Source organism: Corvus hawaiiensis, chromosome 7, assembly GCF_020740725.1.
Source record: "Corvus hawaiiensis isolate bCorHaw1 chromosome 7, bCorHaw1.pri.cur, whole genome shotgun sequence".
In the NCBI taxonomy this organism is placed as follows: Eukaryota; Metazoa; Chordata; class Aves; order Passeriformes; family Corvidae; genus Corvus; species Corvus hawaiiensis.
This window is the reverse complement of record NC_063219.1, coordinates 31,105,402-31,133,157: the sequence shown is the minus strand read 5'-3', so window position 1 is coordinate 31,133,157 and position 27,756 is coordinate 31,105,402. Positions and strand designations below refer to the sequence as shown.

The following is a 27,756-nucleotide window of genomic DNA, read 5'->3' as shown; positions in this document are numbered from 1 at the left end:
GAATTGAATGATCAGGGATGGGCAGTGGGAGGATCACAGAAGGGAGAAGCAGCAGGGCAGGAGCTGAATCCAGCATGGCCTGAAGGGGCAGACAGAGTGAGAGGGGGGCTGCTAGAGGGTCACTGTGAGGACTAGGGGTAATTGTGGGGAGCAGGTTGCACTGGAGGGGCTTTGGGGATGGAGGGAAAAAGGAAGGCACAGGCAAAACACCCCACATTTCAGGCTTAGCATCCTGAGCAAGTTTGCAGAGGGACCAAGGCCGTTCATTCCCTGTGCCAGCAGAGAAGCACACAACCAGTTTTGCTGTCTGTAAGCCTGCAGTATTTCCTGGTTCAGTGCAAGTTAAAAGTTTAGGACAGCCCTAAGTTCAGGAATGAATTGAGTAATACTTTGAGTATGGTCTCTCTCACCCTCCTTCATTCAAGGACAGCCACTCTCTCAATATAGGAGATTACCCAAGACTACAGTTCTTGTTCTTAAAACAGAAGATCAAACAAAAGCAGATGAAGGGAGAGGCATTTACCACACTGAACTGTTACTTGGCATTCAGAAATGTGTTCATAACCTGCCTATGTTGCTGGCAGGGGAGTCTGCCAGAAGACACCAGCTCCATAGCCATTAGAAGTGGTACTGCAGGGGATACACTGATGGGTTTCTCATCCTTCTTGTCTGTGTCTGATAATGATGAGATAACCTGTGTTTACTTCAGAGAAAGACTCTACTGGCAGTTGTGGCAGGATACAGAGTCACTCAGACCTTCAAAATGAGAGAAATTATGCCTTTGCCAGAAAAGGAGCTACTGAGAATCCCTGTGGCCCAGCTGATCTCAAGCAGTGCATTTTATTGGAGCACAAAGCAGAAAAAACACTAGAGAACTTGGAGATGGCAGGCAGCCAAAAATAAGAGACTTCGGGATAACCAAATCCTGCCCACAGCAACCTTTTTTCCCATCTTGGGATTGTCTCTCACTGGCCATTTTCAGAAGCTTCCTGGAACACAATGTTAAAAAGTCTCAGTCTCCAACCTATTTTCCCTGCATCACAGCAGTGTTACCTGCTTCACAGCCTTCTGGGCCTTTTGTCATTTCTAGCTCTGCTGCAGGCTTCGGCCTGACCATCCGTGGTTACAAATTCCCCAGCAGGAATAGGCTTCCTCTCAAGAAAGGAAGGCTGCCACTCGGATAAAGACAAACACCTGCTGGCTGTCCTGCCTGCTCCTCCTTCTCTTGGCCCACTGCTTTAGTAAGCCCACAACACGCATAAGAGGGCAGCAAACAAAACAGCCATGGTCACTGCCAGAAGGGCCAGTGTCAGTCCTGGTTCTTTGATGTCAAAGATGCAGGTGTTTTCTGGTTCTTTTTACCCTGTTAAGCAGTAAGAAGTGCTTTGGCATAAGATTTTGCTTATAAGAAAAAAATAATTGGAGTTTGAGAAATGAAGCTCATCTGTACTGGTAATTTATTGCAAGGGAAGTGAGAATGTGGATCCCAGGTACTCTTTTCCAAGTGCATAATTATCATGTCTTGGGATGGGGTCACCTCTTCCACTTTAAGAACAGATTATACTGCACCCTTCATTTAATTTGCACGGAAGGTGTTGATATGGAAAGCTGGCAGAGGATAGCTGGTGTGCTTTCAGTTCCCATGTCAGCTCACTTAGCAGTAGCTTCCTTGTGTCAACATATCTCAAATATTTATGACTTAAAGGAAAAACTTTGCAGGTCCAGAAATCTCCTCCCAGCCCAAGGAGGCAGAAAAACACTGCTCGAATTTATCATTTGCCACCTGCCACCATGACGTCAGCTCAGGGCTGAGCTCTTTACCTGTGGCTGGGACCTTAAATGAGCTGACGCCAGAAGAGAAAGGCACTTTCTCTTAGGCTTAGCAGCAAGTGGCAGCAGCAACAGGAGCGGCAATGAGGCGTTCTGTGTTCCTCGCTGTGTGGCTCAGCCTGGTGTTGAGCCTTTTGAAAGGTAAGAAACACTATCTTCTGTTTTGTGATTTATCAAGGCAGCTATTGTGTGGCAGTGAATGGATTTTCTAGTACTTTCAGCAGCTGTTGAGAAGTCAGTTGTGATACAAAATTCAGCATGTCTAGATTTTGATTAATTAATGATGAAAGATGTCAATGCAAGCCAACGGCTTTCCTTGTTCACAGAACAATGGAAAATCACTGGTGCTTATGATTAACATAATTCAGCCTATTCCAAGAGCAGTTTTCAGGACTTTCATATTAAACCCAGGTAATTCAAGCTCTTTTACAGTCACAACAAAAGGTGCAACCGTTCCACCCCATTATCCTTTTGGCCAGAGGCTCCTTAACCAACCAGTCTGGAAAGCAGCTCCACCTGAGCTGGCTCACAGAGCTTTTGTTCCTTCCTGTTGAAATAAATTAATGGAAGCATCACCACCAGCTTTCAAGAGGATTGTGCCATAGTCTATTCAAACTAAAGGTGTCATTCCTTAAGCCACTTAGTATGTTTTCTGACATTGTGCCAAAGTTGGTAGTCATGGGCCAGAGCCTATGGCCAAACTTGCTTTTCCCTGATACTCAGTGAGAGGTATGAGGGGGTGAAGACATTAGCAGAAACATCTATACGAAGAGTTTTGTGGCAGCTTGAAGATGTGAGAGGACAGGAACTCCTGTCTCTAATAGAGCTAATACAAAGATAAAATTGCAGAGATATCAGCCAAATTAAGACCTGTTAAGCTTGTGACTGGTGACAGATGGTTGTGGGTCTCTGTTGACTACTGTAAGTGAATATATTGTATTTCCATCTATATCCACAGTATGCTACAGACCAATTTGCAGCTGTAAATCATAAGCATAGAAGTCTTCAAGACTGTCGTTGGTTGGTTTTCTGATTGGAGGCTTGTAGGTAACAGCAAGATGTGAAAAATCTTGAGCCAAGAGCTACTGAAAGCAATACCAGTTTTTCACTTGACCAGACTTTGCATCAGGATAGGTCTGCCCAGAAACCATTTTCATTCTAAGCAAACACTGTAAAAGCTTTGCAGGATGTGTCCATTTGAATAGTACTGGCAAAGGCCCTGCCCTGCTCAGCAGCCAGATGTCTCTGCTATTGTACAACCTTGGTGGTGACATCCATTTCTTTATCACTGTAGTAATGCCCAAGCCCATTAACACATCCTGTTTCCTTACACACAAGGTTAGGTCTAGGAACACAGAGCCATAAATTAGCCACCTTTGCTCAGGTTGCCTTTGTCAAGCCCACCCACAAGGTTCAATTGCAGCTCATGCACTGCTGTCACCACAGATGCTGTTCTTCCTGAGTCCAAAGGGTACTCCTGGACAATTGTTAGCCAGAGCCTCCCAGCTGTAGCAGTTGTTCTAAAAAAAGCACTAGCTCTGTAACAGGCTGTTGTTCCAAGATCCATTGCCTGTGGCCAGCAGAGATTCATATTACCATGGTTATAGGAAAAATACGCATTTACACTGATTGGGGAACAAATAATGTTGTTTATAGAACTAAATGACCAGTGGAGGCAGGAGATCTGGCAGGGAACTGGCACAATTGCTCATGTTTCCCCTTCACCTAGAGGAGGCTAATGGATTACTTGTCTTTTGCATGTGCCTTTTCTATGTGAGATACACTGACCATTAGAAAAAAAGTGTAGAAGATTTTGCTCACTTTGGATTTCCTAGAGCTCTATAAAGCTCTAGGAAAGTGGGGTCTATTTTTCAAATGTCTGCTGAGACATGCAGAGTCTGCTAGTGACATGGATTTTAGCCACAAATATATTAGACTCTTACCTGTCTGCTATTAATGCTTTAGATTAAATTCTGATTGCAGCAGCTTTAACTCAGAGTAAATAAGTTTATTCCTAACTCATTAATTAATAATTATTATAATTAATAATTAACTAATTCAGATTAAAGTTAGATTACATGATCCAAACTAGCCGTTTGTCAGTATCAAAAATTTAACAGCAAAGCTAGTTTATTATTTCCTCTTCTTACATCTAGGAAAAAACAAAACAAAACAAAAATCCCTCAAATTGAACTCAATCTTTATATCAAGAGTTGAGAATGACAAAGGTTAAATAAAGCAAAACCCAACAACATAAAAATAAAATATTTTGGAGGAGTAAATGCAATAAAAAAGGCTGAAACCAAGGTGTGAGGAAGTATTTTCGTGAATTGATTGGTATCAGCCAGGTTTCTCTTTATTCAGAAATAATCATGACAAAGAAGGAATAGAAAGAGAAAAAATGATGTCAATTGTCATAAATGCATAGAAGTGTAGTCTAGGGAAAGAGGGTCTTGATACGGCTGATGATAATATAGCAGCAGAAGCATTCCTGGAACAGAAATAGTCTGCTGTCAATGTCCACATGAATTTGTTGCAGCACAGCAGTGTATGTTAGCAAAGGCAGTCATTCTTCCACTGCTCTGGAAGAGTAGAGAGGGAGTTTTAAATGATGCTCCAGTAGTGCTGAGCCCAGGGGCTGTGTGCTCGTGGATGGGATGCCTCAGAGCCTGCCCTGGCAGCCAGTGTGGCAGGGAGAAATGTGTGTGCCTACAACTCAGAGTAAGTCACCGGGAGGAGAAAGGCAGGGAGGGCACAACCCTGCTGCTGGTAAGGAGGAGGTGTGCAAGAGCAGGGTGTGAGAGAAGGATTATGAGAGAAAAAATAACACTGATGGCACACGAGGCCTGGGGACAGACAAAAGGCAGGGTAAGGCTGCCCAGAGGTGTGGCTGCTCAGCCACACACAGGTGCCCCCACACTTATCTGCTCATAAATTGTCCTGCATGCAAAGGATTCTCCAGTGCTGACATCTCTCTTCTTTTCCCGTCATCAGGAACCACTGGTACAACATCTGCTACCACTCCCGTGTCGGCAACGACAAACACTGCAGGTAAGGGGCAGAGCCCTCAGGTTTCCCATTCTGGGGACAGCTTGGAGTAACCAAGTCCCAGGGAACACTACAGATACCCAAGCATAGAGGAATTTCCCTGCCAGGGTTTCCTTGAATTCTTTTCCCATGGGAGGCAAAGGTGGCCGGGTCATGGCTGTGAATAACTTCCACTCTTCCCTCTTCCCATGCTGGTCTTTGTTGTAAAGAGGATGTGTTGGGGAAGATTTGAGGTTGCTCTGTTTTATTTGGTGTCTTTGACACCTGAACCAGTTTGGGATACAAGAAGATCCATGCAAAGAGGTGCCCAAGGCAAGCACATTACTGAGCCCTGCAGGGAGTTGTTCGAAGGTTGTTGGAGCATGGGCAGGGAGGGATCTGAGGCACAACTCAGCATGGAGGGCGCAGGGGCCATGGCCGGGGACCACAGAGCAGATCCTCCTTGTTTTCCTCCAGGCCCAGCTTGAGACTGGGGAGCCCCATCCAGGAGGGTCAAAGCTCCTGCTGGCATCACCCTGAGGAGGGGCAGCCCAACCAGTCCCTCTGTTCTTCCTCCGCAGTGGGCTTGCACGAGCACATCCCTCCTGCCAGCACCCACTTCCCATCACGATTGCCCAGCATTGTGAAAGACCGTGTGCCTCTGACTTTCACCCAAATGATCCTGGGCAGAAGACCACTGTGTGTGGGGGAGTGGAGATGTGCAGGCTGTCCACAGTCTGATGGGCCTGGGGACTGCTGATGATAATGTAGTAGCAGAAGCATTCCTGGAACAGAAATAGTCTGCTGTCAATGTCCACATGAATTTGTTGCAGCACAGCAGTGTGTGTTAGCAAAGGCAGTCATTCTTCCACTGCTCTGGAAGAGTAGAGAGGGAGTTTTAAATGATGCTCCGGTAGTGCTGAGCCCAGGGGCTGTGTGCTCGTGGATGGGATGCCTCAGAGCCTGCCCTGGCAGCCAGTGTGGCAGGGAGAAATATGTGTGCCTACAACTCAGAGTAAGTCACCGGGAGGAGAAAGGCAGGGAGGGCACAACCCTGCTGCTGGTAAGGAGGAGGAGTGCAAGAGCAGGGTGTGAGAGATGGATTATGAGAGAAAAAATAACACTGATGGCACACGAGGCCTGGGGACAGACAAAAGGCAGGGTAAGGCTGCCCAGAGGTGTGGCTGCTCAGCCACACACAGGTGCCCCCACACTTATCTGCTCATAAATTGTCCTGCATGCAAAGGATTCTCCAGTGCTGACATCTCTCTTCTTTTCCCTTCATCAGAAACCACTGCTACAACATCTGCTACCACTCCCGTGTCGGCAACAACAAACACTGCAGGTAAGGGGCAGAGCCCTCAGGTTTCCCATTCTGGGGACAGTCCTCAGGAGCTCTGCAGTCCCCGCCGAGGTTTCCCCAAGTTCCTCTCCCAGGAGAGACAAAGGTGCCCAGATCAAGGCTGTGAATACCCTCCACAAGTCCCTCTTCCCCTGCTGGTCTTTGCTGCAAGGAGGAAGCATTGGGGAAGAGTTGAGGAGGCTGCTCTTTTTATGCTCGGTGCCTTTGCCTCCTGTGCCAGGCCTGGTTACAAGAGGATCCATGCAAAGGGAAGCCCAGGGCTAATCCTGTGACCAGGCCCTGCAGGGAGTTGTGCCCCAGGCTTTTGGAGCATGGGCGGGGAGGGAGTTGGGCCACACCCCAGCAGGGGGCAGGGCCCAGGGGCCATGGCCAGGGTCCAGAGAGCAGATCGTCCTTGTTGTCCTCCAGGCCCAGTTTGAGACTGGGGAGCCCCATCCAGGACGGTCTGAGCTCCTGCTGGCATCACCCTGAGGAGGGGCAGCCCAACCAGTCCCTCTGTTCTTCCTCCGCAGTGGGCTTGCACAAGCACATCCCTCCTGCCAGCACCCACTTCCCATCACGATTGCCCAGCATTGTGAAAGACCGTGTGCCTCTGACTTTCACCCAAATGATCCTGGGCAGAAGACCATTGTGTGTGGGGGAGTGGAGATGTGCAGGCTGTCCACAGTCTGATGGGCCTGGGGACTGCTGATGATAATATAGCAGCAGAAGCATTCCTGGAACAGAAATAGTCTGCTGTCAATGTCCACATGAATTTGTTGCAGCACAGCAGTGTATGTTAGCAAAGGCAGTCATTCTTCCACTGCTCTGGAAGAGTAGAGAGGGAGTTTTAAATGATGCTCCAGTAGTGCTGAGCCCAGGGGCTGTGTGCTCGTGGATGGGATGCCTCAGAGCCTGCCCTGGCAGCCAGTGTGGCAGGGAGAAATGTGTGTGCCTACAACTCAGAGTAAGTCACCGGGAGGAGAAAGGCAGGGAGGGCACAACCCTGCTGCTGGTAAGGAGGAGGAGTGCAAGAGCAGGGTGTGAGAGAAGGATTATGAGAGAAAAAATAACACTGATGGCACACGAGGCCTGGGGACAGACAAAAGGCAGGGTAAGGCTGCCCAGAGGTGTGGCTGCTCAGCCACACACAGGTGCCCCCACACTTATCTGCTCATAAATTGTCCTGCATGCAAAGGATTCTCCAGTGCTGACATCTCTCTTCTTTTCCCATCATCAGGAACCACTGCTACAACATCTGCTACCACTGTCGTGCCGACAACGACAAGCACTGCAGGTAAGGGGCAGAGCCCTCAGGCTTCCCATTCTGTGGACAGCTTGGAGTAACCAAGTCCCAGGGAACACTACAGATACCCAAGCATAGAGGAATTTCCCTGCCAGGGTTTCCTTGAATTCTTTTCCCATGGGAGGCAAAGGTGGCCGGGTCATGGCTGTGAATAACTTCCACTCTTCCCTCTTCCCATGCTGGTCTTTGTTGTAAAGAGGATGTGTTGGGGAAGATTTGAGGTTGCTCTGTTTTATTTGGTGTCTTTGACACCTGAACCAGTTTGGGATACAAGAAGATCCATGCAAAGAGGTGCCCAAGGCAAGCACATTACTGAGCCCTGCAGGGAGTTGTTCCGAAGGTTGTTGGAGCATGGGCAGGGAGGGATCTGAGGCACAACTCAGCATGGAGGGCGCAGGGGCCATGGCCGGGGACCACAGAGCAGATCCTCCTTGTTTTCCTCCAGGCCCAGCTTGAGACTGGGGAGCCCCATCCAGGAGGGTCAAAGCTCCTGCTGGCATCACCCTGAGGAGGGGCAGCCCAACCAGTCCCTCTGTTCTTCCTCTGCAGTGGGCTTGCACGAGCACATCCCTCCTGCCAGCACCCACTTCCCATCACGATTGCCCAGCATTGTGAAAGACCGTGTGCCTCTGACTTTCACCCAAATGATCCTGGGCAGAAGACCACTGTGTGTGGGGGAGTGGAGATGTGCAGGCTGTCCACAGTCTGATGGGCCTGGGGACTGCTGATGATAATGTAGTAGCAGAAGCATTCCTGGAACAGAAATAGTCTGCTGTCAATGTCCACATGAATTTGTTGCAGCACAGCAGTGTGTGTTAGCAAAGGCAGTCATTCTTCCACTGCTCTGGAAGAGTAGAGAGGGAGTTTTAAATGATGCTCCGGTAGTGCTGAGCCCAGGGGCTATGTGCTCGTGGATGGGATGCCTCAGAGCCTGCCCTGGCAGCCAGTGTGGCAGGGAGAAATGTGTGTGCCTACAACTCAGAGTAAGTCACCGGGAGGAGAAAGGCAGGGAGGGCACAACCCTGCTGCTGGTAAGGAGGAGGAGTGCAAGAGCAGGGTGTGAGAGATGGATTATGAGAGAAAAAATAACACTGATGGCACACGAGGCCTGGGGACAGACAAAAGGCAGGGTAAGGCTGCCCAGAGGTGTGGCTGCTCAGCCACACACAGGTGCCCCCACACTTATCTGCTCATAAATTGTCCTGCATGCAAAGGATTCTCCAGTGCTGACATCTCTCTTCTTTTCCCTTCATCAGAAACCACTGCTACAACATCTGCTACCACTCCCGTGTCGGCAACAACAAACACTGCAGGTAAGGGGCAGAGCCCTCAGGTTTCCCATTCTGGGGACAGTACCCAGGAGCTCTGCAGTCCCCGCCGAGGTTTCCCCAAGTTCCTCTCCCAGGAGAGACAAAGGTGCCCAGATCAAGGCTGTGAATACCCTCCACAAGTCCCTCTTCCCCTGCTGGTCTTTGCTGCAAGGAGGAAGCATTGGGGAAGAGTTGAGGAGGCTGCTCTTTTTATGCTCGGTGCCTTTGCCTCCTGTGCCAGGCCTGGTTACAAGAGGATCCATGCAAAGGGAAGCCCAGGGCTAATCCTGTGACCAGGCCCTGCAGGGAGTTGTGCCCCAGGCTTTTGGAGCATGGGCGGGGAGGGAGTTGGGCCACACCCCAGCAGGGGGCAGGGCCCAGGGGCCATGGCCAGGGTCCAGAGAGCAGATCGTCCTTGTTGTCCTCCAGGCCCAGTTTGAGACTGGGGAGCCCCATCCAGGACGGTCTGAGCTCCTGCTGGCATCACCCTGAGGAGGGGCAGCCCAACCAGTCCCTCTGTTCTTCCTCCGCAGTGGGCTTGCACAAGCACATCCCTCCTGCCAGCACCCACTTCCCATCACGATTGCCCAGCATTGTGAAAGACCGTGTGCCTCTGACTTTCACCCAAATGATCCTGGGCAGAAGACCACTGTGTGTGGGGGAGTGGAGATGTGCAGGCTGTCCACAGTCTGATGGGCCTGGGGACTGCTGATGATAATATAGCAGCAGAAGCATTCCTGGAACAGAAATAGTCTGCTGTCAATGTCCACATGAATTTGTTGCAGCACAGCAGTGTGTGTTAGCAAAGGCAGTCATTCTTCCACTGCTCTGGAAGAGTAGAGAGGGAGTTTTAAATGATGCTCCAGTAGTGCTGAGCCCAGGGGCTGTGTGCTCGTGGATGGGATGCCTCAGAGCCTGCCCTGGCAGCCAGTGTGGCAGGGAGAAATGTGTGTGCCTACAACTCAGAGTAAGTCACCGGGAGGAGAAAGGCAGGGAGGGCACAACCCTGCTGCTGGTAAGGAGGAGGTGTGCAAGAGCAGGGTGTGAGAGAAGGATTATGAGAGAAAAAATAACACTGATGGCACACGAGGCCTGGGGACAGACAAAGGGCAGGGTAAGGCTGCCCAGAGGTGTGGCTGCTCAGCCACACACAGGTCCCCCCACACTTATCTGCTCATAAATTGTCCTGCATGCAAAGGATTCTCCAGTGCTGACATCTCTCTTCTTTTCCCATCATCAGGAACCACTGGTACAACATCTGCTACCACTGTCGTGCCGACAACGACAAGCACTGCAGGTAAGGGGCAGAGCCCTCAGGCTTCCCATTCTGTGGACAGCTTGGAGTAACCAAGTCCCAGGGAACACTACAGATACCCAAGCATAGAGGAATTTCCCTGCCAGGGTTTCCTTGAATTCTTTTCCCATGGGAGGCAAAGGTGGCCGGGTCATGGCTGTGAATAACTTCCACTCTTCCCTCTTCCCATGCTGGTCTTTGTTGTAAAGAGGATGTGTTGGGGAAGATTTGAGGTTGCTCTGTTTTATTTGGTGTCTTTGACACCTGAACCAGTTTGGGATACAAGAAGATCCATGCAAAGAGGTGCCCAAGGCAAGCACATTACTGAGCCCTGCAGGGAGTTGTTCCGAAGGTTGTTGGAGCATGGGCAGGGAGGGATCTGAGGCACAACTCAGCATGGAGGGCGCAGGGGCCATGGCCGGGGACCACAGAGCAGATCCTCCTTGTTTTCCTCCAGGCCCAGCTTGAGACTGGGGAGCCCCATCCAGGACGGTCTGAGCTCCTGCTGGCATCACCCTGAGGAGGGGCAGCCCAACCAGTCCCTCTGTTCTTCCTCCGCAGTGGGCTTGCACGAGCACATCCCTCCTGCCAGCACCCACTTCCCATCACGATTGCCCAGCATTGTGAAAGACCGTGTGCCTCTGACTTTCACCCAAATGATCCTGGGCAGAAGACCACTGTGTGTGGGGGAGTGGAGATGTGCAGGCTGTCCACAGTCTGATGGGCCTGGGGACTGCTGATGATAATGTAGTAGCAGAAGCATTCCTGGAACAGAAATAGTCTGCTGTCAATGTCCACATGAATTTGTTGCAGCACAGCAGTGTGTGTTAGCAAAGGCAGTCATTCTTCCACTGCTCTGGAAGAGTAGAGAGGAAGTTTTAAATGATGCTCCAGTAGTGCTGAGCCCAGGGGCTGTGTGCTCGTGGATGGGATGCCTCAGAGCCTGCCCTGGCAGCCAGTGTGGCAGGGAGAAATGTGTGTGCCTACAACTCAGAGTAAGTCACCGGGAGGAGAAAGGCAGGGAGGGCACAACCCTGCTGCTGGTAAGGAGGAGGAGTGCAAGAGCAGGGTGTGAGAGATGGATTATGAGAGAAAAAATAACACTGATGGCACACGAGGCCTGGGGACAGACAAAAGGCAGGGTAAGGCTGCCCAGAGGTGTGGCTGCTCAGCCACACACAGGTGCCCCCACACTTATCTGCTCATAAATTGTCCTGCATGCAAAGGATTCTCCAGTGCTGACATCTCTCTTCTTTTCCCTTCATCAGAAACCACTGCTACAACATCTGCTACCACTCCCGTGTCGGCAACGACAAACACTGCAGGTAAGGGGCAGAGCCCTCAGGTTTCCCATTCTGGGGACAGTACCCAGGAGCTCTGCAGTCCCCGCCGAGGTTTCCCCAAGTTCCTCTCCCAGGAGAGACAAAGGTGCCCAGATCAAGGCTGTGAATACCCTCCACAAGTCCCTCTTCCCCTGCTGGTCTTTGCTGCAAGGAGGAAGCATTGGGGAAGAGTTGAGGAGGCTGCTCTTTTTATGCTCGGTGCCTTTGCCTCCTGTGCCAGGCCTGGTTACAAGAGGATCCATGCAAAGGGAAGCCCAGGGCTAATCCTGTGACCAGGCCCTGCAGGGAGTTGTGCCCTAGGCTTTTGGAGCATGGGCGGGGAGGGAGTTGGGCCACACCCCAGCAGGGGGCAGGGCCCAGGGGCCATGGCCAGGGTCCAGAGAGCAGATCGTCCTTGTTGTCCTCCAGGCCCAGTTTGAGACTGGGGAGCCCCATCCAGGACGGTCTGAGCTCCTGCTGGCATCACCCTGAGGAGGGGCAGCCCAACCAGTCCCTCTGTTCTTCCTCCGCAGTGGGCTTGCACAAGCACATCCCTCCTGCCAGCACCCACTTCCCATCACGATTGCCCAGCATTGTGAAAGACCGTGTGCCTCTGACTTTCACCCAAATGATCCTGGGCAGAAGACCACTGTGTGTGGGGGAGTGGAGATGTGCAGGCTGTCCACAGTCTGATGGGCCTGGGGACTGCTGATGATAATATAGCAGCAGAAGCATTCCTGGAACAGAAATAGTCTGCTGTCAATGTCCACATGAATTTGTTGCAGCACAGCAGTGTGTGTTAGCAAAGGCAGTCATTCTTCCACTGCTCTGGAAGAGTAGAGAGGGAGTTTTAAATGATGCTCCGGTAGTGCTGAGCCCAGGGGCTGTGTGCTCGTGGATGGGATGCCTCAGAGCCTGCCCTGGCAGCCAGTGTGGCAGGGAGAAATGTGTGTGCCTACAACTCAGAGTAAGTCACCGGGAGGAGAAAGGCAGGGAGGGCACAACCCTGCTGCTGGTAAGGAGGAGGAGTGCAAGAGCAGGGTGTGAGAGATGGATTATGAGAGAAAAAATAACACTGATGGCACACGAGGCCTGGGGACAGACAAAAGGCAGGGTAAGGCTGCCCAGAGGTGTGGCTGCTCAGCCACACACAGGTGCCCCCACACTTATCTGCTCATAAATTGTCCTGCATGCAAAGGATTCTCCAGTGCTGACATCTCTCTTCTTTTCCCTTCATCAGAAACCACTGCTACAACATCTGCTACCACTCCCGTGTCGGCAACGACAAACACTGCAGGTAAGGGGCAGAGCCCTCAGGTTTCCCATTCTGGGGACAGTCCTCAGGAGCTCTGCAGTCCCCGCCGAGGTTTCCCCAAGTTCCTCTCCCAGGAGAGACAAAGGTGCCCAGATCAAGGCTGTGAATACCCTCCACAAGTCCCTCTTCCCCTGCTGGTCTTTGCTGCAAGGAGGAAGCATTGGGGAAGAGTTGAGGAGGCTGCTCTTTTTATGCTCGGTGCCTTTGCCTCCTGTGCCAGGCCTGGTTACAAGAGGATCCATGCAAAGGGAAGCCCAGGGCTAATCCTGTGACCAGGCCCTGCAGGGAGTTGTGCCCCAGGCTTTTGGAGCATGGGCGGGGAGGGAGTTGGGCCACACCCCAGCAGGGGGCAGGGCCCAGGGGCCATGGCCAGGGTCCAGAGAGCAGATCGTCCTTGTTGTCCTCCAGGCCCAGTTTGAGACTGGGGAGCCCCATCCAGGACGGTCTGAGCTCCTGCTGGCATCACCCTGAGGAGGGGCAGCCCATCCAGTCCCTCTGTTCTTCCTCCGCAGTGGGCTTGCACAAGCACATCCCTCCTGCCAGCACCCACTTCCCATCACGATTGCCCAGCATTGTGAAAGACCGTGTGCCTCTGACTTTCACCCAAATGATCCTGGGCAGAAGACCATTGTGTGTGGGGGAGTGGAGATGTGCAGGCTGTCCACAGTCTGATGGGCCTGGGGACTGCTGATGATAATGTAGTAGCAGAAGCATTCCTGGAACAGAAATAGTCTGCTGTCAATGTCCACATGAATTTGTTGCAGCACAGCAGTGTGTGTTAGCAAAGGCAGTCATTCTTCCACTGCTCTGGAAGAGTAGAGAGGGAGTTTTAAATGATGCTCCGGTAGTGCTGAGCCCAGGGGCTGTGTGCTCGTGGATGGGATGCCTCAGAGCCTGCCCTGGCAGCCAGTGTGGCAGGGAGAAATGTGTGTGCCTACAACTCAGAGTAAGTCACCGGGAGGAGAAAGGCAGGGAGGGCACAACCCTGCTGCTGGTAAGGAGGAGGAGTGCAAGAGCAGGGTGTGAGAGAAGGATTATGAGAGAAAAAATAACACTGATGGCACACGAGGCCTGGGGACAGACAAAAGGCAGGGTAAGGCTGCCCAGAGGTGTGGCTGCTCAGCCACACACAGGTGCCCCCACACTTATCTGCTCATAAATTGTCCTGCATGCAAAGGATTCTCCAGTGCTGACATCTCTCTTCTTTTCCCTTCATCAGAAACCACTGCTACAACATCTGCTACCACTGTCGTGCCGACAACGACAAGCACTGCAGGTAAGGGGCAGAGCCCTCAGGTTTCCCATTCTGGGGACAGTACCCAGGAGCTCTGCAGTCCCCGCCGAGGTTTCCCCAAGTTCCTCTCCCAGGAGAGACAAAGGTGCCCAGATCAAGGCTGTGAATACCCTCCACAAGTCCCTCTTCCCCTGCTGGTCTTTGCTGCAAGGAGGAAGCATTGGGGAAGAGTTGAGGAGGCTGCTCTTTTTATGCTCGGTGCCTTTGCCTTCTGTGCCAGGCCTGGATACAAGAGGATCCATGCAAAAGGGAAGCCCAGGGCTAATCCTATAACAGAGGTCCTGCAGGGAGTTTTGCCTGAGGTTGCTTTTGGACTATGGGCAGGGAGGGATCTGGGGCACCACTCAGCATGGAGGGGCCCAGGGCCACAGAGCAGATCCTCCTTGTTGTCCTCCAGTTCCAGCTTGATGCTCAGAGCCCCATCCAGGAGGGTCAAAGCTCCTGCTGGCATCACCCTGCGGAGGGGCAGCCCAACCAGTCCCTCTGTTCTTCCTCCGCAGTGGGCTTGCACGAGCACATCCCTCCTGCCAGCACCCACTTCCCATCACGATTGCCCAGCATTGTGAAAGACCGTGTGCCTCTGACTTTCACCCAAATGATCCTGGGCAGAAGACCACTGTGTGTGGGGGAGTGGAGATGTGCAGGCTGTCCACAGTCTGATGGCACCCCTGAGGTGCTCTGGCTGCTGTCCCCGACTGTGTGCTGCCTTGGGCACGTGACGGGTTATTTGCTGCACAGAGACACATATGTGCCTGTGGCTGAGACAGCTGTAGCCAGGAGCACAGCTGTGCTGGGGGCAATATGCTGCCTCTGTGGATGTGTGCTCAAGTCCTGGGCGTTGGGGACAAGGGGTCATGGACACGTCAGATGACACAGGCATCTCAGCCAGGGAGAGCCTAGAGGCTGGGCAGGGGTGCTCAGAGCTTTGACTGCTCAGACCCACAGGGATCCACCACACTTACCTGCTCAGAGGTTGTTTTGCACTCACAGAGTTCCCCAAGGCTTTTCCAACACAGTGGTAAGCAGTGCTGTCATGTCTCTTTTCCCTTCATCTGAAAATGGTACTGTAAATGCAACGGCTCCTGGCACAACAGTGACACCAACCTCAGAAGCTTCAAGCAAGGAGCAAAAAATGCTCAGGCAGCATTTTCTAGGGACAGCTTGGAGTAACCAAGTCCCAGGGAGCTCTGTAGCCCCCTCAGATATGGAGGTCCCCTGCCTTGCTGCAAGTTCTTCTTCCAGAGGAGACTAAGCTGCCCAGATCGTTGCCATGAATACCCCTCCAGTCATCCCTCTCCCTGCTGGCCTTTCCTGCAAGGAGAATGTATTGAGGAAGATGGGAGGAGGATGCTCTTTTTGTGCTCGGTGCCGTTTCCTCCTTCACCGGGCAGGGATGCAAGAGGATCCCTGCAAAGAGGGGCCCAGGTCAGCCCTGCCCTGACCCTGCAGGGAGTTGTGCCTGAGGCTGTTGGAGCACGGGCACGGAGGGAGCTGGGGCACACCCCGGTGTGGGGCTGGGCCTGGGGACCGTGCCTAGGGGACCGTGCGTGTGTCTGTCCCAGGAGCTCTCCATACCCCACCATCCTCCATCCCAGTAGGGCCTTCCAGAGTAGGTAATGTTTCCCCATTTAACGCTGTATCTCCCTGCCACTCTTCCCTGCTGGCCCTTGCTGCAAGTGGAATGTGTTTGGAAGAGTTCACTGTTGTTGTTGCTTTCTGCTTGGGATCTTTCTCATCAGGAAAAAAAACTTTGCTTCACTAGGTTCTCTGGAAAAATATTTGGAGATGAACCTTATAGGGAATGAAAATTCATTAAATGTTTTTATTTTTTGGGTTATGAATGAGAATTCCCATTTTTTCCCCATTTCACAGAAAATGCCTCATCTATGAGAATGTACTCATGGAGTGAATTGTAAAAAAACAGGCAGGGTGAAAACCAGAATTTTATGTCTTAGAGCAGAACTGTAATTACCATCCTATATATAACATGTATTGAAATATAACTTTTAAGTACTTATTGACCACTTAAATTATGTATAGAAATAAAATACATGCTCTAAAGCCTTTACAGAATATATATAATTATCTGAGAAAATATGCTATGATGATTAACTTTGAAGCCTTCATTTTATTAATGTGTCTGCAGTAAAGAACCATGCCATGACACTGTCATAAAGCAAATATGTGCCAGTGCAGTATTAAAGACACACTGTTGTAGTCTGCCTTTTTCTAACAGTCACTGTTTTTGGCAACCCTTGGTATACTTTCTTTCTTTGATTTGGTTTTAGCTGTATTAAGTAGAGCTGAACTGTGAGTGCTCAATGTGACAGATAATGAATTTCAGCCATATTCTGTGTCCTGCTGGATTGTGTAGGGAAAACAGTTACTGTACATTAAACAAGCAAGATATAGCTGTGTGCTCTGCAATTGCATCCATACTCTCTAAAACATTCCTGGTAGAGTCCTTTAGCAGAATCATATGTGAACTATTCAATATATGAATTACTTTATATATGAACTGGCTGTTGCAGAAATTCACAGAAACCCTAACATCAATGTCTTTCATCTTAGTGGACTTCTGCCGTGAATATCCTTGTGGAAGAAATTTGGCTACATGCATTTCCTTACAAAGCAACTATACCTGTGAGTGCCAATATGGATTCTACTACAGCGATAAGAATTGTTACAGAGGTGAGTTGCAGAAGGACATCAATGCTTTTAGTTACCTGCTCAGGTGAATTTTGCTTCCCATCTCTCTTTTTTTCGTGTTATAATTGAAAACACAATCAGTCTGGGAAAGTGACTGCTGATCGATTCCTTGCTTTGCAGACAGCCACTCCTACAATGACCTAGATTGCTATCTCACAAAACAGTGACACCCAAAGAGGTTAATGTTCTAGGAAGAGAAGGAGAATTATCTGTCAGGGGTGCTGGAGATTAAAAAGAGTGAAAAGCAGGAAAAAATGCAAGTGTCAACCTAACATCAATATTAATGGCCATGATTTAAAAAGGTCCAGACTCATGAAGACCTCTGAACAACCAGATTGATTTTCCCCATTGCTAAACATGCATCAGAGTCCTGTTGAAATGCATTTCTGAAATGCTTCTGAAGGCCAAGCATGTGAGCAAATGGGGCTGTTTATTTAAGTGTCAGGAAGCAGTGTTCTCAAATTTACTTTTGAGGCTTAAGAATCAGGTCAATTCTGAATTACTTTCCCTATAAACCACAGTGAACCACATTAGCTGCTTAATAGCTGCAAATTTGGAGTCCTTAATATACATATTTTCTCACTAAATTCTGTAACACCTCTCAGAGAGTCTTGTAGCTTCAGGCCATGCTGATAGTTTAATGTTATTCAGTTTCATAATCAGGACAGTCTGGTTGGTCCCAGGATCCTGCCTTCTTCCCTGGTAGCCAAAGTACATCCCCCATTGTGACTGCATTGATTTCTCCTCTACTGATCCCTCCTATACATGAAAAATAGCAGTGATTTTTTTTTTCTGCATTGTATTTCCCCATCCCTGAAGGCTGGCGACCTCTAAGGTGAAACTTGACTTTCTTGAATGCTCTCTAATTTACACTCTCTGTTCTTTCCAGGGAAAGTATACCCAGCGACCATTGGAGTGAGTGCATCTTACAGTGATAGTCTTCAAACAGTAAATTCCACGGAGTATGAGCAGGTGTTCAACAGTGTAGCAGCATTTGTGAGTGACGATGGTTTTTTCCCCCCATATATTTGATGCTATACTGGATGTCATGCAGACAGAGAGGACACACACTGTCTTTAATGTGAGGCCTAGAAAAGTTCCACTCTACTAGAGATCTACTTCTTTCAAAGAATGCTTCACATTAGTTTGGACCTATTTATAAAAGACTTGAATTCTGCCCTCACATGAGCACATGCATGGCTCTTGCTGAAGTGAAGGGAATCCCTGAAGTAATATCTGCATTTTTAGTACCACTTCTATTCTGGGGAGCTCTCACATAAATTGCTTCTGCATCTTTCACCATTTCCTCTCCAGAAACAATGGGGCTGAGTGAAGTTTTCCAGCCACTGAGTTTCTGATCTCTGCTATTTGCTGAAGGCTCAATAATACTCAGTGGTATGAGTAAAAATGAAAAATTTTAACTTTTTAAAAGAAAATTATCAGTTCCACACAGCACAAACTTTTCAGAATGGCTGTCCAGCTGTGTCTAAATACCGAATAATAAGCCTCTTTCAATAATCTACCAGTATTAGTATTTTAATGTTATTAGTGAAATGGATACTGCACATTTTTTATAATTCTATGATTATACATAAAATCTGGTAATAGAGTCCCTGGAGAAATAAGATGAACAGTTTGATTTATACTGCCATGTTGAAACAGTGGATTTGGTCTTTTCTCTTTCTGGCAGTAAGGAAGAAGAGATACAAAGCTCTACCAGACATCTGATCAAAAAATATTCACCAGATATTAATCAGGAATCATCAAAAATGGTTATCAATTTCTGCATGTTATTATATTGCTTCCTATGAATGTTGTATCAGAAAGTACAAAAAGTTGTTCCTCCAGAATGTTAAAAAATAATTTCCTCAATTTTTTTGTCCAGCATTTTTTCATGATAAGGCTACAGGAGAGCATCATATGTAGGATTAAAATAGATACATAATAGAATGCAAAAGTGAAAATAGCATAGAAAATAATTAGAATTTTATTACAAAGAAATATGGATAGTATATCTTTCATTTCAGTTGAATTAGAAATCTTATCCTCTTCTCATGGTGCCTCCAGCTTGTGTGGCTGCTGAAGGCAGCTGCCTCCACTGGTTGTTCCCTGCTTCACGTAGGATGAGGGAGAGCAGTGACTTTTCTTCTGATCCTGTTCAGCTCCCAATGCTTTCATCAGTGCTTCTTCCCACAAGATCAACCAAGCCCTGACGATCCCCCTTCACTGCCTCTCAGGAACATGTGCCATTTGTGAGGAGGTCGACTTCTTCCTCTTCCCTCTACTTGTACAGATTGGTGCTGTGGAGATGCTCTCCTAAGCAATGAGTTTGCAAGGGAGTATCTGTAACTATCAGCCAGTTAACCCTAATACACTGCCTGACATTCATTCTCCATCCCTCCACTGCCCTCCCATGCTCCCTGTTCTTCCATAATCTACAGCACCACCCCACTGTTACTCTTCTGCAATATCTTTCCTGGTGGATTTAACACATTACCTTACTTTATTTATGCCTATAGTAGCATATTCTGTATTAAAGCTTTACAGCAGAAGCCTCAATGGTTCATGTGATTTTAGTCTATGTTTCTGTTTGCCTTGAACTCCAATTTCTTTCTCTTTGATAGTTTAAGACGGCCTTCGACAATCTAACAGGCTACATACAAACTGTCATCGTGGAAATTCAGTAAGTTTGCCAGTTTGTTTTTTGCTCAGTACATGCTTCCCACATACCTCATTTTAATCTGTTTCCCATGAAGTACTCAGTTCAATAAAAGATATGAGTTCAGCTCAGAATGCTTCCCCTTAAAGGAGGGATGCTGGCCCCATTTTTACCCCAATATGTCTGTGAAATGGGCTGGCTAAGGCAGCTCCACACTGGATGTCCTGCTTTTACTACCATGTAGGATACAGCACTGTGCTGTAACTAGCAGTCCCTGTGTTATCTGACATGTCTGAAATTCTAAGTTAACTTTGAGGTTCCTATGACCACTGGGAGTGCTACCCAGCTTGGAGTCCTAGTTTAATTTAAAAAACACCCTCGTTACAGGAGGGATAGAAAATGCATTTTATTGTGGATTTGTTGGTGTCTCCTGATGGCAGGTTGAGCAAAGATGTTACTGAATGGGTTGTGGTGACTGTAGCTGTGGGCATAGGCCCCTTGCTGGTCTAGGTAGACCCTGTCAGATGTCCCTCTCTTTCCATCCCCATCTGTTACAGGTTACTGTCCCCAGAGCTCTGCCAGATTCTCTGTATTCCCTAACCCACATCAAGCAAAACCTGGCATGCTAGCACACACCAGCGTGTGCACTTTCAGTGCACCCCAGGGATTAAGCAGCTAAGTAGTGTTGTTCTAACACAGTTGTGGGGGCAGTAACTTCCAGCTGAGCAGTTGTGACATGGGGCACTGTAACACCTCAAGGAACTACAGCAATCTGCCACTTAAGGATATTTGTGTGCATATCCTGGCAGCATGAGGTTTAGCTGAAGAACAGGGAAGTCACTGCTGTTCTCCACCTCATGCCAGGGAGGTTGCTGTGAGCTGAACCCAACCCAGCTGGTGTGCAGTTGGCACAGATACCTCTACATTGCAGAGACCCTTCTGCATTCATTGTGGCCACACCCTGAATTATCCTCACCACACTTCAGGGTGTGTTCTCCACATCGTGCCTGGTTGACACCACAGGCTGATGGAAGCACGTGAAAGTTGGGGTCTAACAGATGAGGTTCTCCACACTACAGCTGGCTTGAAGTTAACCCAGTTAGAAAATGTCAGTTGTGTGTCAGCAGCACACAAAGGAACAATGTTGTTAGCATTAAATCCAGCAGCTACCTATTTACAGCTGGACCCACTGGGAAGATGGCTGATAATGTATTCCTGAGCAAGATTTACACTCGTTTTCAGGTCTCTTGGCAACTACCTATGTTATGGGAAGAAAGAAGCTAGGGGAGAGAGGGAGATTTGGCAGAAATTTTCTCTTGTCTTTGCATCTAGTTTGCCATCCATATGGACTATGTGAAACTTCAACATGGTGCTATCTGTCCTTTTCAGACCTCCAAAAGAAAGCAGAAATTCTGCTCCAGTGAATGTAACAGTGACAAACCTGTTCACGTGGAACTCAACTGTAAATGAGGCCTCAGTTAATTCTGCAGTACAACATGCAATAAACAGTGGAGGAGAGTCATATGTCCGTACTTACGAAGGTATGTAACTCCTTACTAGGGAAATAACTAATCAGCAGAAACAGAGGTTCTTAAAACCTGGTTGGAAGATTTCTGTGGGCATAGAAGCTCATCAAATCATAAGCCTTGCTGATTTTAAGGACCTGAATGTTCAATCTTGATAATTTTGAAGATTCAACCATTCAGCGCTAGGGTCTTTTGTCTTATTAAGGCTTTCTACTTCCTGTGTAAAGAAGACAATGAGAATATTTATTCCATGGTAAGCAATGACATGGCAGTTTTAACTTGCTGATTATTAGGTAGTGGGAAAATTCTGGATAAAATATATACAGCGATAGATTGTGCTTCTGAGAATAAGCCAGTATTTTACTGGCAAAATAGGATGAAAGTCTCTTTAGACTTCTCCCATAATAAGCCATGGTAATTGAAACAAGGCCTCACTGATTAGCTGCTAAGTGATTCGTTGATCTAAACCAGTAAAGTCTTGCATTACTAAGAGTGTAATACTGGGAGAAAGGTTTTCTAATTAAAATAAGATTCTTTTTCTCTCTCTCTTTTTTTTTTTTTAATATAAGTTCCTATTTTGAAATCAGCTTTCTCAAAAGGCATAGCTAATAATTAAGAGTCCGTTTAATGGCTTAAAGCCTGAGTTTGGTCTCTGAAGGTGACTGTATCTGCCTCAGTCATGACGTTTCCTATGTGCTGATCCTAAGCATGAGGAGGAAATAGAAAACCTCTGAGAGCTCCCAAGGCACCAGTGCAGTCACATCCCTCTACAGCATGCCATGCACTGAAGTCTTTAAACCATTCCCACCACAAGGACATGGATTTAAGAGCAACACATTGGGCAAACAGAATACTAATGCTACTCATGAAATGAGCTGCATGCCCATAAATGTTTATATCTCTTTAGAACTATATGGGATCTAGGTCTCACAGTTCAGTTGTAGAAAAAAACTAAGAGAATAGTTTTCTCTTTCTCTATAGTTTTCTCTGTAGGGTTTTTTTTTTTCAAGGTGAGTCAGAAAGTCAGTGTTCAGAATATGAACTTACAGGCAGAATGTCCCTTTTCATAGACTGGAGCCAGGAAGGTTTGGAAGCAGTTGTAGGAGGCTGAGAAACAGAAGGTCAGAAAATGTGATGGAAACAGGACCTTAATTGGTAAAGAGCAAGGGGAAACAATGGGCTGGTCCAAAAGTCTGCAATATTGATGTCCCAGGAAAAGGACTTATAATTTTTTCTCTTTAGAATTACTAAATAATTTATTTATGACTTACTGGGCAAGTGCACTGCTTTCTATGAAAAGGTATTCAGGTTTGCTCCCTGTTTCTCTTTTAAAGAGACAACATCTTGTGCTGTTTATCAATGTGATACTCAAACCACGGTGTGTGAAGGGAACATGTTTCCAGAATGCAAATGCAAACTTGGTTTAGAAAAGACAGAATGGGATGATCGTTCTTGTTCAGGTAAGAACCTTGCTGCTTTTTCTATCCCTGAAAGGCTGACCTGCTTTTTCCCTCTCTCAGTTCCTTTTTGAGAAGGGTGCTGGGCAAATGTGCTGACCTCTAAAAATCAGGGAATGTGCATCCTGTGAAGACAGCCATAGAAATACATCCTCATGTTTCACTTTGAACAAATCTATAATTTTATTCCAGTAGAATAAATTACTAAAACTTGATAAAATCATCACTGAAACCAGTGAGTAGGAAAGTCTTTAAAAGTATTGTTAGACTCCTGGTAAGAACTGAAACATAAACAGGTAAAGGATGGAACAGATTGAATCCTATACTCACAGCTTTCTCTGCTAGGACATATTTTGGGAATAAATTCTACATGTTACTTGAAGGCAGCTGACAGAACTGGAAGTCTCATGATGCATTACATGTTAAGGCTGTGTTAAGGCTCTCTTCCTTGCTTATAAATCTAGGTTTGCATTACCCGGATTTAGACAGGTTTTTGTGAGAAGAATGATTTCTGTCATTTTTGGGACCTGTTAGTTGTTGGGGTTTTATTTATTTTCTTGTTTTGAGTTCTTTTAGTGAGTGCTCTGTTTATATTTTTATCTACCCTCTAAAGCCCTGTGATTTACCTAATTTTCTTCTAAATACCTTACTTTTTTCTTGTGGAAACTAAAATTTTCACACTACAGAAGGAAAAAAAATATTTAAGATTTTAAGAAAAACAAAAAACCCCTCAAAAATCAATGATAAAGCTATGAAAGCTGGCTACAATAAATCCCAGTGAGATGTGATCCGGTGTAGGCCTTTGTGACCCCCATGGCTGTCTAAAACATACAGTTTGCCATACAAATCATCTGCTGTGAGATCAAACTGCAGGCCATTGCTTGCCTATGTAAGATGCAGCCTAGCCAGATTTCTTTTTTGATGAAGTTGGATGGTTTTAAACACAGCCTGTTTACTTCTAATTTTGTGATTTTATATTTCAGTTTTTGTTTTGCATAGGTACAGTCCTAAAAAAGCCATTCTGATGATTTAAAGCACAAGAAAGGGGTGTGTGTGTTTCCAGAGCAATAAAATAATCTTTTACCTGCAATTCACTCATGTTTTTCTCCCTGAAAATACAGCTTGCAGTAAAAACTGTACTGCAGAGGCACACAAGTACTGCGTAAAAGAAAAAATGGGTCCAGTATGCAGATGTATGACTAACTTTAAACAGGAGGATGGAAACTGTGTGGCGTGAGTACTCAGGTTTTTACTGCATTCCTGTGTTGTAGGCAAAGGTAGGGGAGAAGAACATCTACTACAGGGTCAGCTGCAATCCAGAAGAATGGGCTGCAGCTACGAGAATCAGAGAGGTGCCCAAGGGGGAGAGCAGGTGGACAAACTCCCGTGGTGTCACAAGTTGTGGCATTTTCATTCCTTGGCATTAGTCTTTTGTGTGCGCTCATAACACCTCAGAGGAAAGTCAAAGAGAGCCAAGGTTCACCCGTGAGTCAGTGAAGAGGATAAAGTACTTCACCACCACATAAACACAAACTACTCCTGCAGAGTGGCTGAGCCATGGGGACTGCTGTGCTGAAGTGTTTAGTAAGCAACAGGCATCAGAGCAAGACATGCCTCCAATCCCTGGAATGTTTCCACTTTTATCAGTGGGGACTGTTTCCTGGTAACTTTCAGACCTATGTTATTCCCTCCCGGTTTTCTCCTGAGGGTGTTTCTGTCAGCTCAGGATCCGGACAGAACAGTGGTGTTTGCTGGTGAAGCCGAGTGAGTGACTGGTTGTGCTCCACTCTGGTGGATAAGCAGAGAGATTCACTCCCCATATCCATTAATTCAGCTCTTTTTGTAGCTATTACTGCTGCAAATTGAAAATTTCTTACCATAAAGTTGATTTATTTTAAATATATGGAACTACTGTGGGAGGAAGATAAAGACTTGCCAGTCCTTATAGACCTTATACTGAGCTCTTTGTTAAAGACATTGCATGGCAGTTCCAAGTGGCTCAGAGGTGCAGGGCTTAGTTCTTTAGAAAAATTAGGTCCTTTTAACATTTTTCAGACTAAGAACCTGAAACTTTGAGTGCTGAGATCACCAATCACTCCGAAAATCTCAGATTGTTTCACTCTAATGGAAGTAAATAATTCAGTAGTAAGATAGGATTAAAGAGGAAACCTATAATGAACACACTTTGTGGAGAAATTGCTGATAAAAAGGGGGAATATGCTATTGTTTTGTGATCATAGAATGGTTTGGATTAAAAGGGACCCTAAAGATCATATTTGCTTTCTTTCCTCTTTTTCTTTTTTCTCTTCTGTAGTTGTCCAGTGGGCTACTCTGGGGAGGATTGCAGGGACAGTAAGTATAAGAATTTCTGATTTTTAATTATGGTGTTGAAGAATACCTAGTTATGCTTAATCTTTCTGAGAGAACAAAAAAGTAGTAGCCTTTAGGGGTGCCACCATTCCGCATTTATTGAAGGAAAATGTTTGAAAAAAAAAGTGAAATTTCTCTATTGCCTTATGTGCCTAGGGCATGGGAAGAGCCTAAGTGACACCTAACTACATAATTTAGCATCAATACTAGCTTAGACAACCCCTGCACCCTCCCAGTTGTTCCTACACCTCACCTATAACTATGTGTAAAACCATTCAGTGCATAGCATTAGGAACTAGAGCTGAGGTCAAAATAGCCATCCAGAAGAGATGGTCTTCAATGCAGATCCTTAATTTACATCTTTCTGTGTCCACAAAATGTTGTAAGCACCAGGAGCCTGGGAATAAATTCCTCCCTTCCTCCCCTCCTCCCTTCCTTCCCCTTGTTTTTCAATATTCACTGTGAGTTTTCAATTGATCAACTGACACATTTCTTGTTTGCTGTGTTTTTTCCCCCCAGATACTGAACTCATCCTTATAATCGTGGGCACAGTGTTTGGAGCCGTTATCCTGAGTTTAGTGATAGCAGTCTCTATTATTTCAGTCAGGTAAGAATATTTCTTACAGTTGAATAGGAACTGCATTGCTGTGTGTTCATAAAAAGGGTTTTGCGCTAGGTATGCTATAAAAATCTGTTGCATGCTTCAGGATGGGACTGAGCATTCAAAATAAGGTGGGAGTGGGCAACCAATAAGTTGGACTTAATAAGGAAGGCACACTAAATAGTCTTTTAAAATCTCCTTTGTTCTTTCATTTCCTCTGAAGAGCAAAAGGAAAACGAAATCCAGAGAAGAGGAGCCTGATACAGCCAGAGTATTCCAACACAAATAGATCTGATGACAGACCGGGCATGTTCCCCAGGGTCCAGACCACTTCTGGCCATGCAAACCCAGGATATCAGTCAAACAACCCCTATGAGATGCGTTCCACAAATAGAGGTCATTTTCCAGAGAGGGATTATGATGATTTGGTAAGTGTTTCACATAGTCCTGTGGGAATGGAATTCCTGAGCGGTGGCGTTGTGGGCTGCAGACACTGTTGGAACCTCAGCTCCCCTCTTTACATCCTCCCTTGGTCTAGAAGGCCAAAGTGCTATAAAGGCATCCAAACAACTGTAGCTGCAGCTGAAAAAAATTCCCTTAATACAGAAATTTGCCTTAGAACAGAGATCAGCCCTCATAAAGACCTTTCTAAGCCCCAGTAGTCATCCTTGAGCCACAGGAGGGATATGTGAAAAGCAAGGGTCCAAGCAAGAGCTTGGCTGCCCAGTGGTCTGCTGTGTCGTAGGATATTTGCCTGCACTGACCAAACTCAGCCCTCAGCACAGGTGTGCCTGCAAGTATCACAGGCTGCTACCACCTGAGCTTCTTTTAGGCTATTGTAGAGTCAACAGGTGCTGCAGTGGCACCTCCCAGCTGCAGGCTCCTGCAAGATTCACAGTCAGTTTAAGCTGGGACAGATGCCCAGGGGGTTGTGTCCTCCCACCCAGCTGCTGCTGCCTTGTTCACAGCAAAAACCTCAGCAGCTGCTGCAGCATTGCAGAGGGGAAAGGTGTGAAGTGCCGTGAATAATCTAGAACAGCTTTTGCACTGCTGTAGCCCAGGGGAGCCTGGTCAGCAGAAGTGTGTCATTACCTGGAAGGAATGTTCTAAAAAAAAAAAAATGCCTGTTTTATCCTTGAATTCTGCAAGGGAGCCCTGGAGGAAGCAGAGGCTTGATATTAGCTCAGTTTGGGTTAATAACACCAAGGTTATGGGATTGATCTCTGTATGGGCCATTCATGCAAGTGTTGGACTTGATGATCCTTGTGACTCCTTATTTCTCTTCTTTTCTTGTCTAAAAATTCTCTGTAGTACGAAATATCACGGGAGCCTAGGGGCTTTAGGATGCAGAGCAGATATTGAGCAACCAGAGCAGTAGAAGGATGGACGACCACCACAACACTGGCTCAAGAGCAAAGAGTTTCACAGCCTCTCACCAATGCAGTTACTTCAGCAGAAGAGACAACAACGTCCTTAACCCCAGATTCTCTCAAGATTTCCTAGAGGAAGACTCCTGCTTGAAAGATGTCATGGACAACTTTGAAATAAGGGAAAAATGTAAGAGAGTAGGGAGAAGAAGAGAACTTCTTTTAAAAGAACTAATGTGCTCCAATAAACATTAGACTTCTTCAATGAGGACAGTACATTGGCAAGAGAGTGAATGCAGACAAGATAAAGGATTTTAACCCTGCTGGTTTTCAGTTCTTCTGGAAGATGGTCCAGGCAATATATGTGATGCTGAAAAAATGTCAGTACCCAGAACTTTGCTTGGATTTGTGCTCACTCAGTTTGAACTATGGCTTTGGGCAGATGGAAACTGTTTTTCATGAGAACCTGACCTGTTTCACTTTACTGTATCAGATACAGGTTTTTTCACCTTCCTCAACCCCCAAGTATTTCCCATCTGAAAGCATTCTGTTCAGATCTCTGCTGATCTGTGTTGTGTGAGACAATGGGACTTGTCTGACCTTTTCCACAGCCTTCCTTCCCAATACAATGACAAGATACAATATCTTCAAACAAACACTATTCTTCTTCATCTTGCAAAACTGCATCGATTTTACATTTTTAGCTCCTGTGGAAAGTGTTAGCATTTTTTTTTCTCTTGCAGTTTTTATGTTTGAATGATCATAAGCTTAGTGTTTGGGGTTTTTTAAATTTCTTACATAAATCTGTCTGTAAAAGAATTTACATTTTAGTGTATTTTACTGAGTGTGCATCATCTGTTGACTGGCATTAACATTATACTTATAAAAAATACTTATATTCACATATATGTACATATATTTATAGATTACAATCATTTAAAGCATCGTTTAATTCTGTTCTATTTTGTGGTTTGGTTTTTATATAAGCAGATTAAGTTTTCCTATTAAACATTATTTTTTCTCAGTA

At 46.8% G+C, this 27,756-nt stretch overlaps 1 protein-coding gene across 4 annotated transcripts; it reads left to right on the top strand.

Moving 5' to 3' along the window:
- Positions 1-211: 211 nt before the first annotated feature.
- On the top strand, positions 212-27,756 carry MUC13 (mucin 13, cell surface associated). Of its 4 annotated transcripts, XM_048308849.1 has the most exons (17): positions 212-1,971; positions 6,146-6,202; positions 8,762-8,818; positions 10,059-10,112; positions 11,378-11,434; positions 12,672-12,728; positions 13,966-14,022; positions 16,612-16,731; positions 17,639-17,745; positions 19,374-19,432; positions 20,798-20,949; positions 22,269-22,394; positions 23,513-23,624; positions 24,706-24,743; positions 25,281-25,368; positions 25,586-25,790; positions 26,674-27,756. In XM_048308849.1, the coding sequence occupies exons 1-17, from the start codon at positions 1,914-1,916 to the stop codon at positions 26,722-26,724; spliced, it is 1,455 nt and encodes a 484-aa protein (XP_048164806.1). In that variant the 5' UTR covers positions 212-1,913; the 3' UTR covers positions 26,725-27,756. The 4 variants fall into 4 exon arrangements, with proteins under 4 accessions (XP_048164806.1, XP_048164808.1, XP_048164807.1 ...); XM_048308850.1 differs by lacking the exon at positions 13,966-14,022 and having other exon boundaries at positions 213-1,971; XM_048308851.1 differs by lacking the exons at positions 12,672-12,728; positions 13,966-14,022.

Bases quoted from the DNA above. Each gene is read 5' to 3' on its own strand.
- MUC13 (XM_048308849.1), top strand. From the start codon at position 1,914: ATGAGGCGTTCTGTGTTCCTCGCTGTGTGGCTCAGCCTGGTGTTGAGC. The intron at 14,023-16,611 runs GTAAGGGGCAGA...CTTTCATCTTAG, and splicing joins GACAACGACAAGCACTGCAG to TGGACTTCTGCCGTGAATAT. The intron at 16,732-17,638 runs GTGAGTTGCAGA...TGTTCTTTCCAG, and splicing joins CGATAAGAATTGTTACAGAG to GGAAAGTATACCCAGCGACC.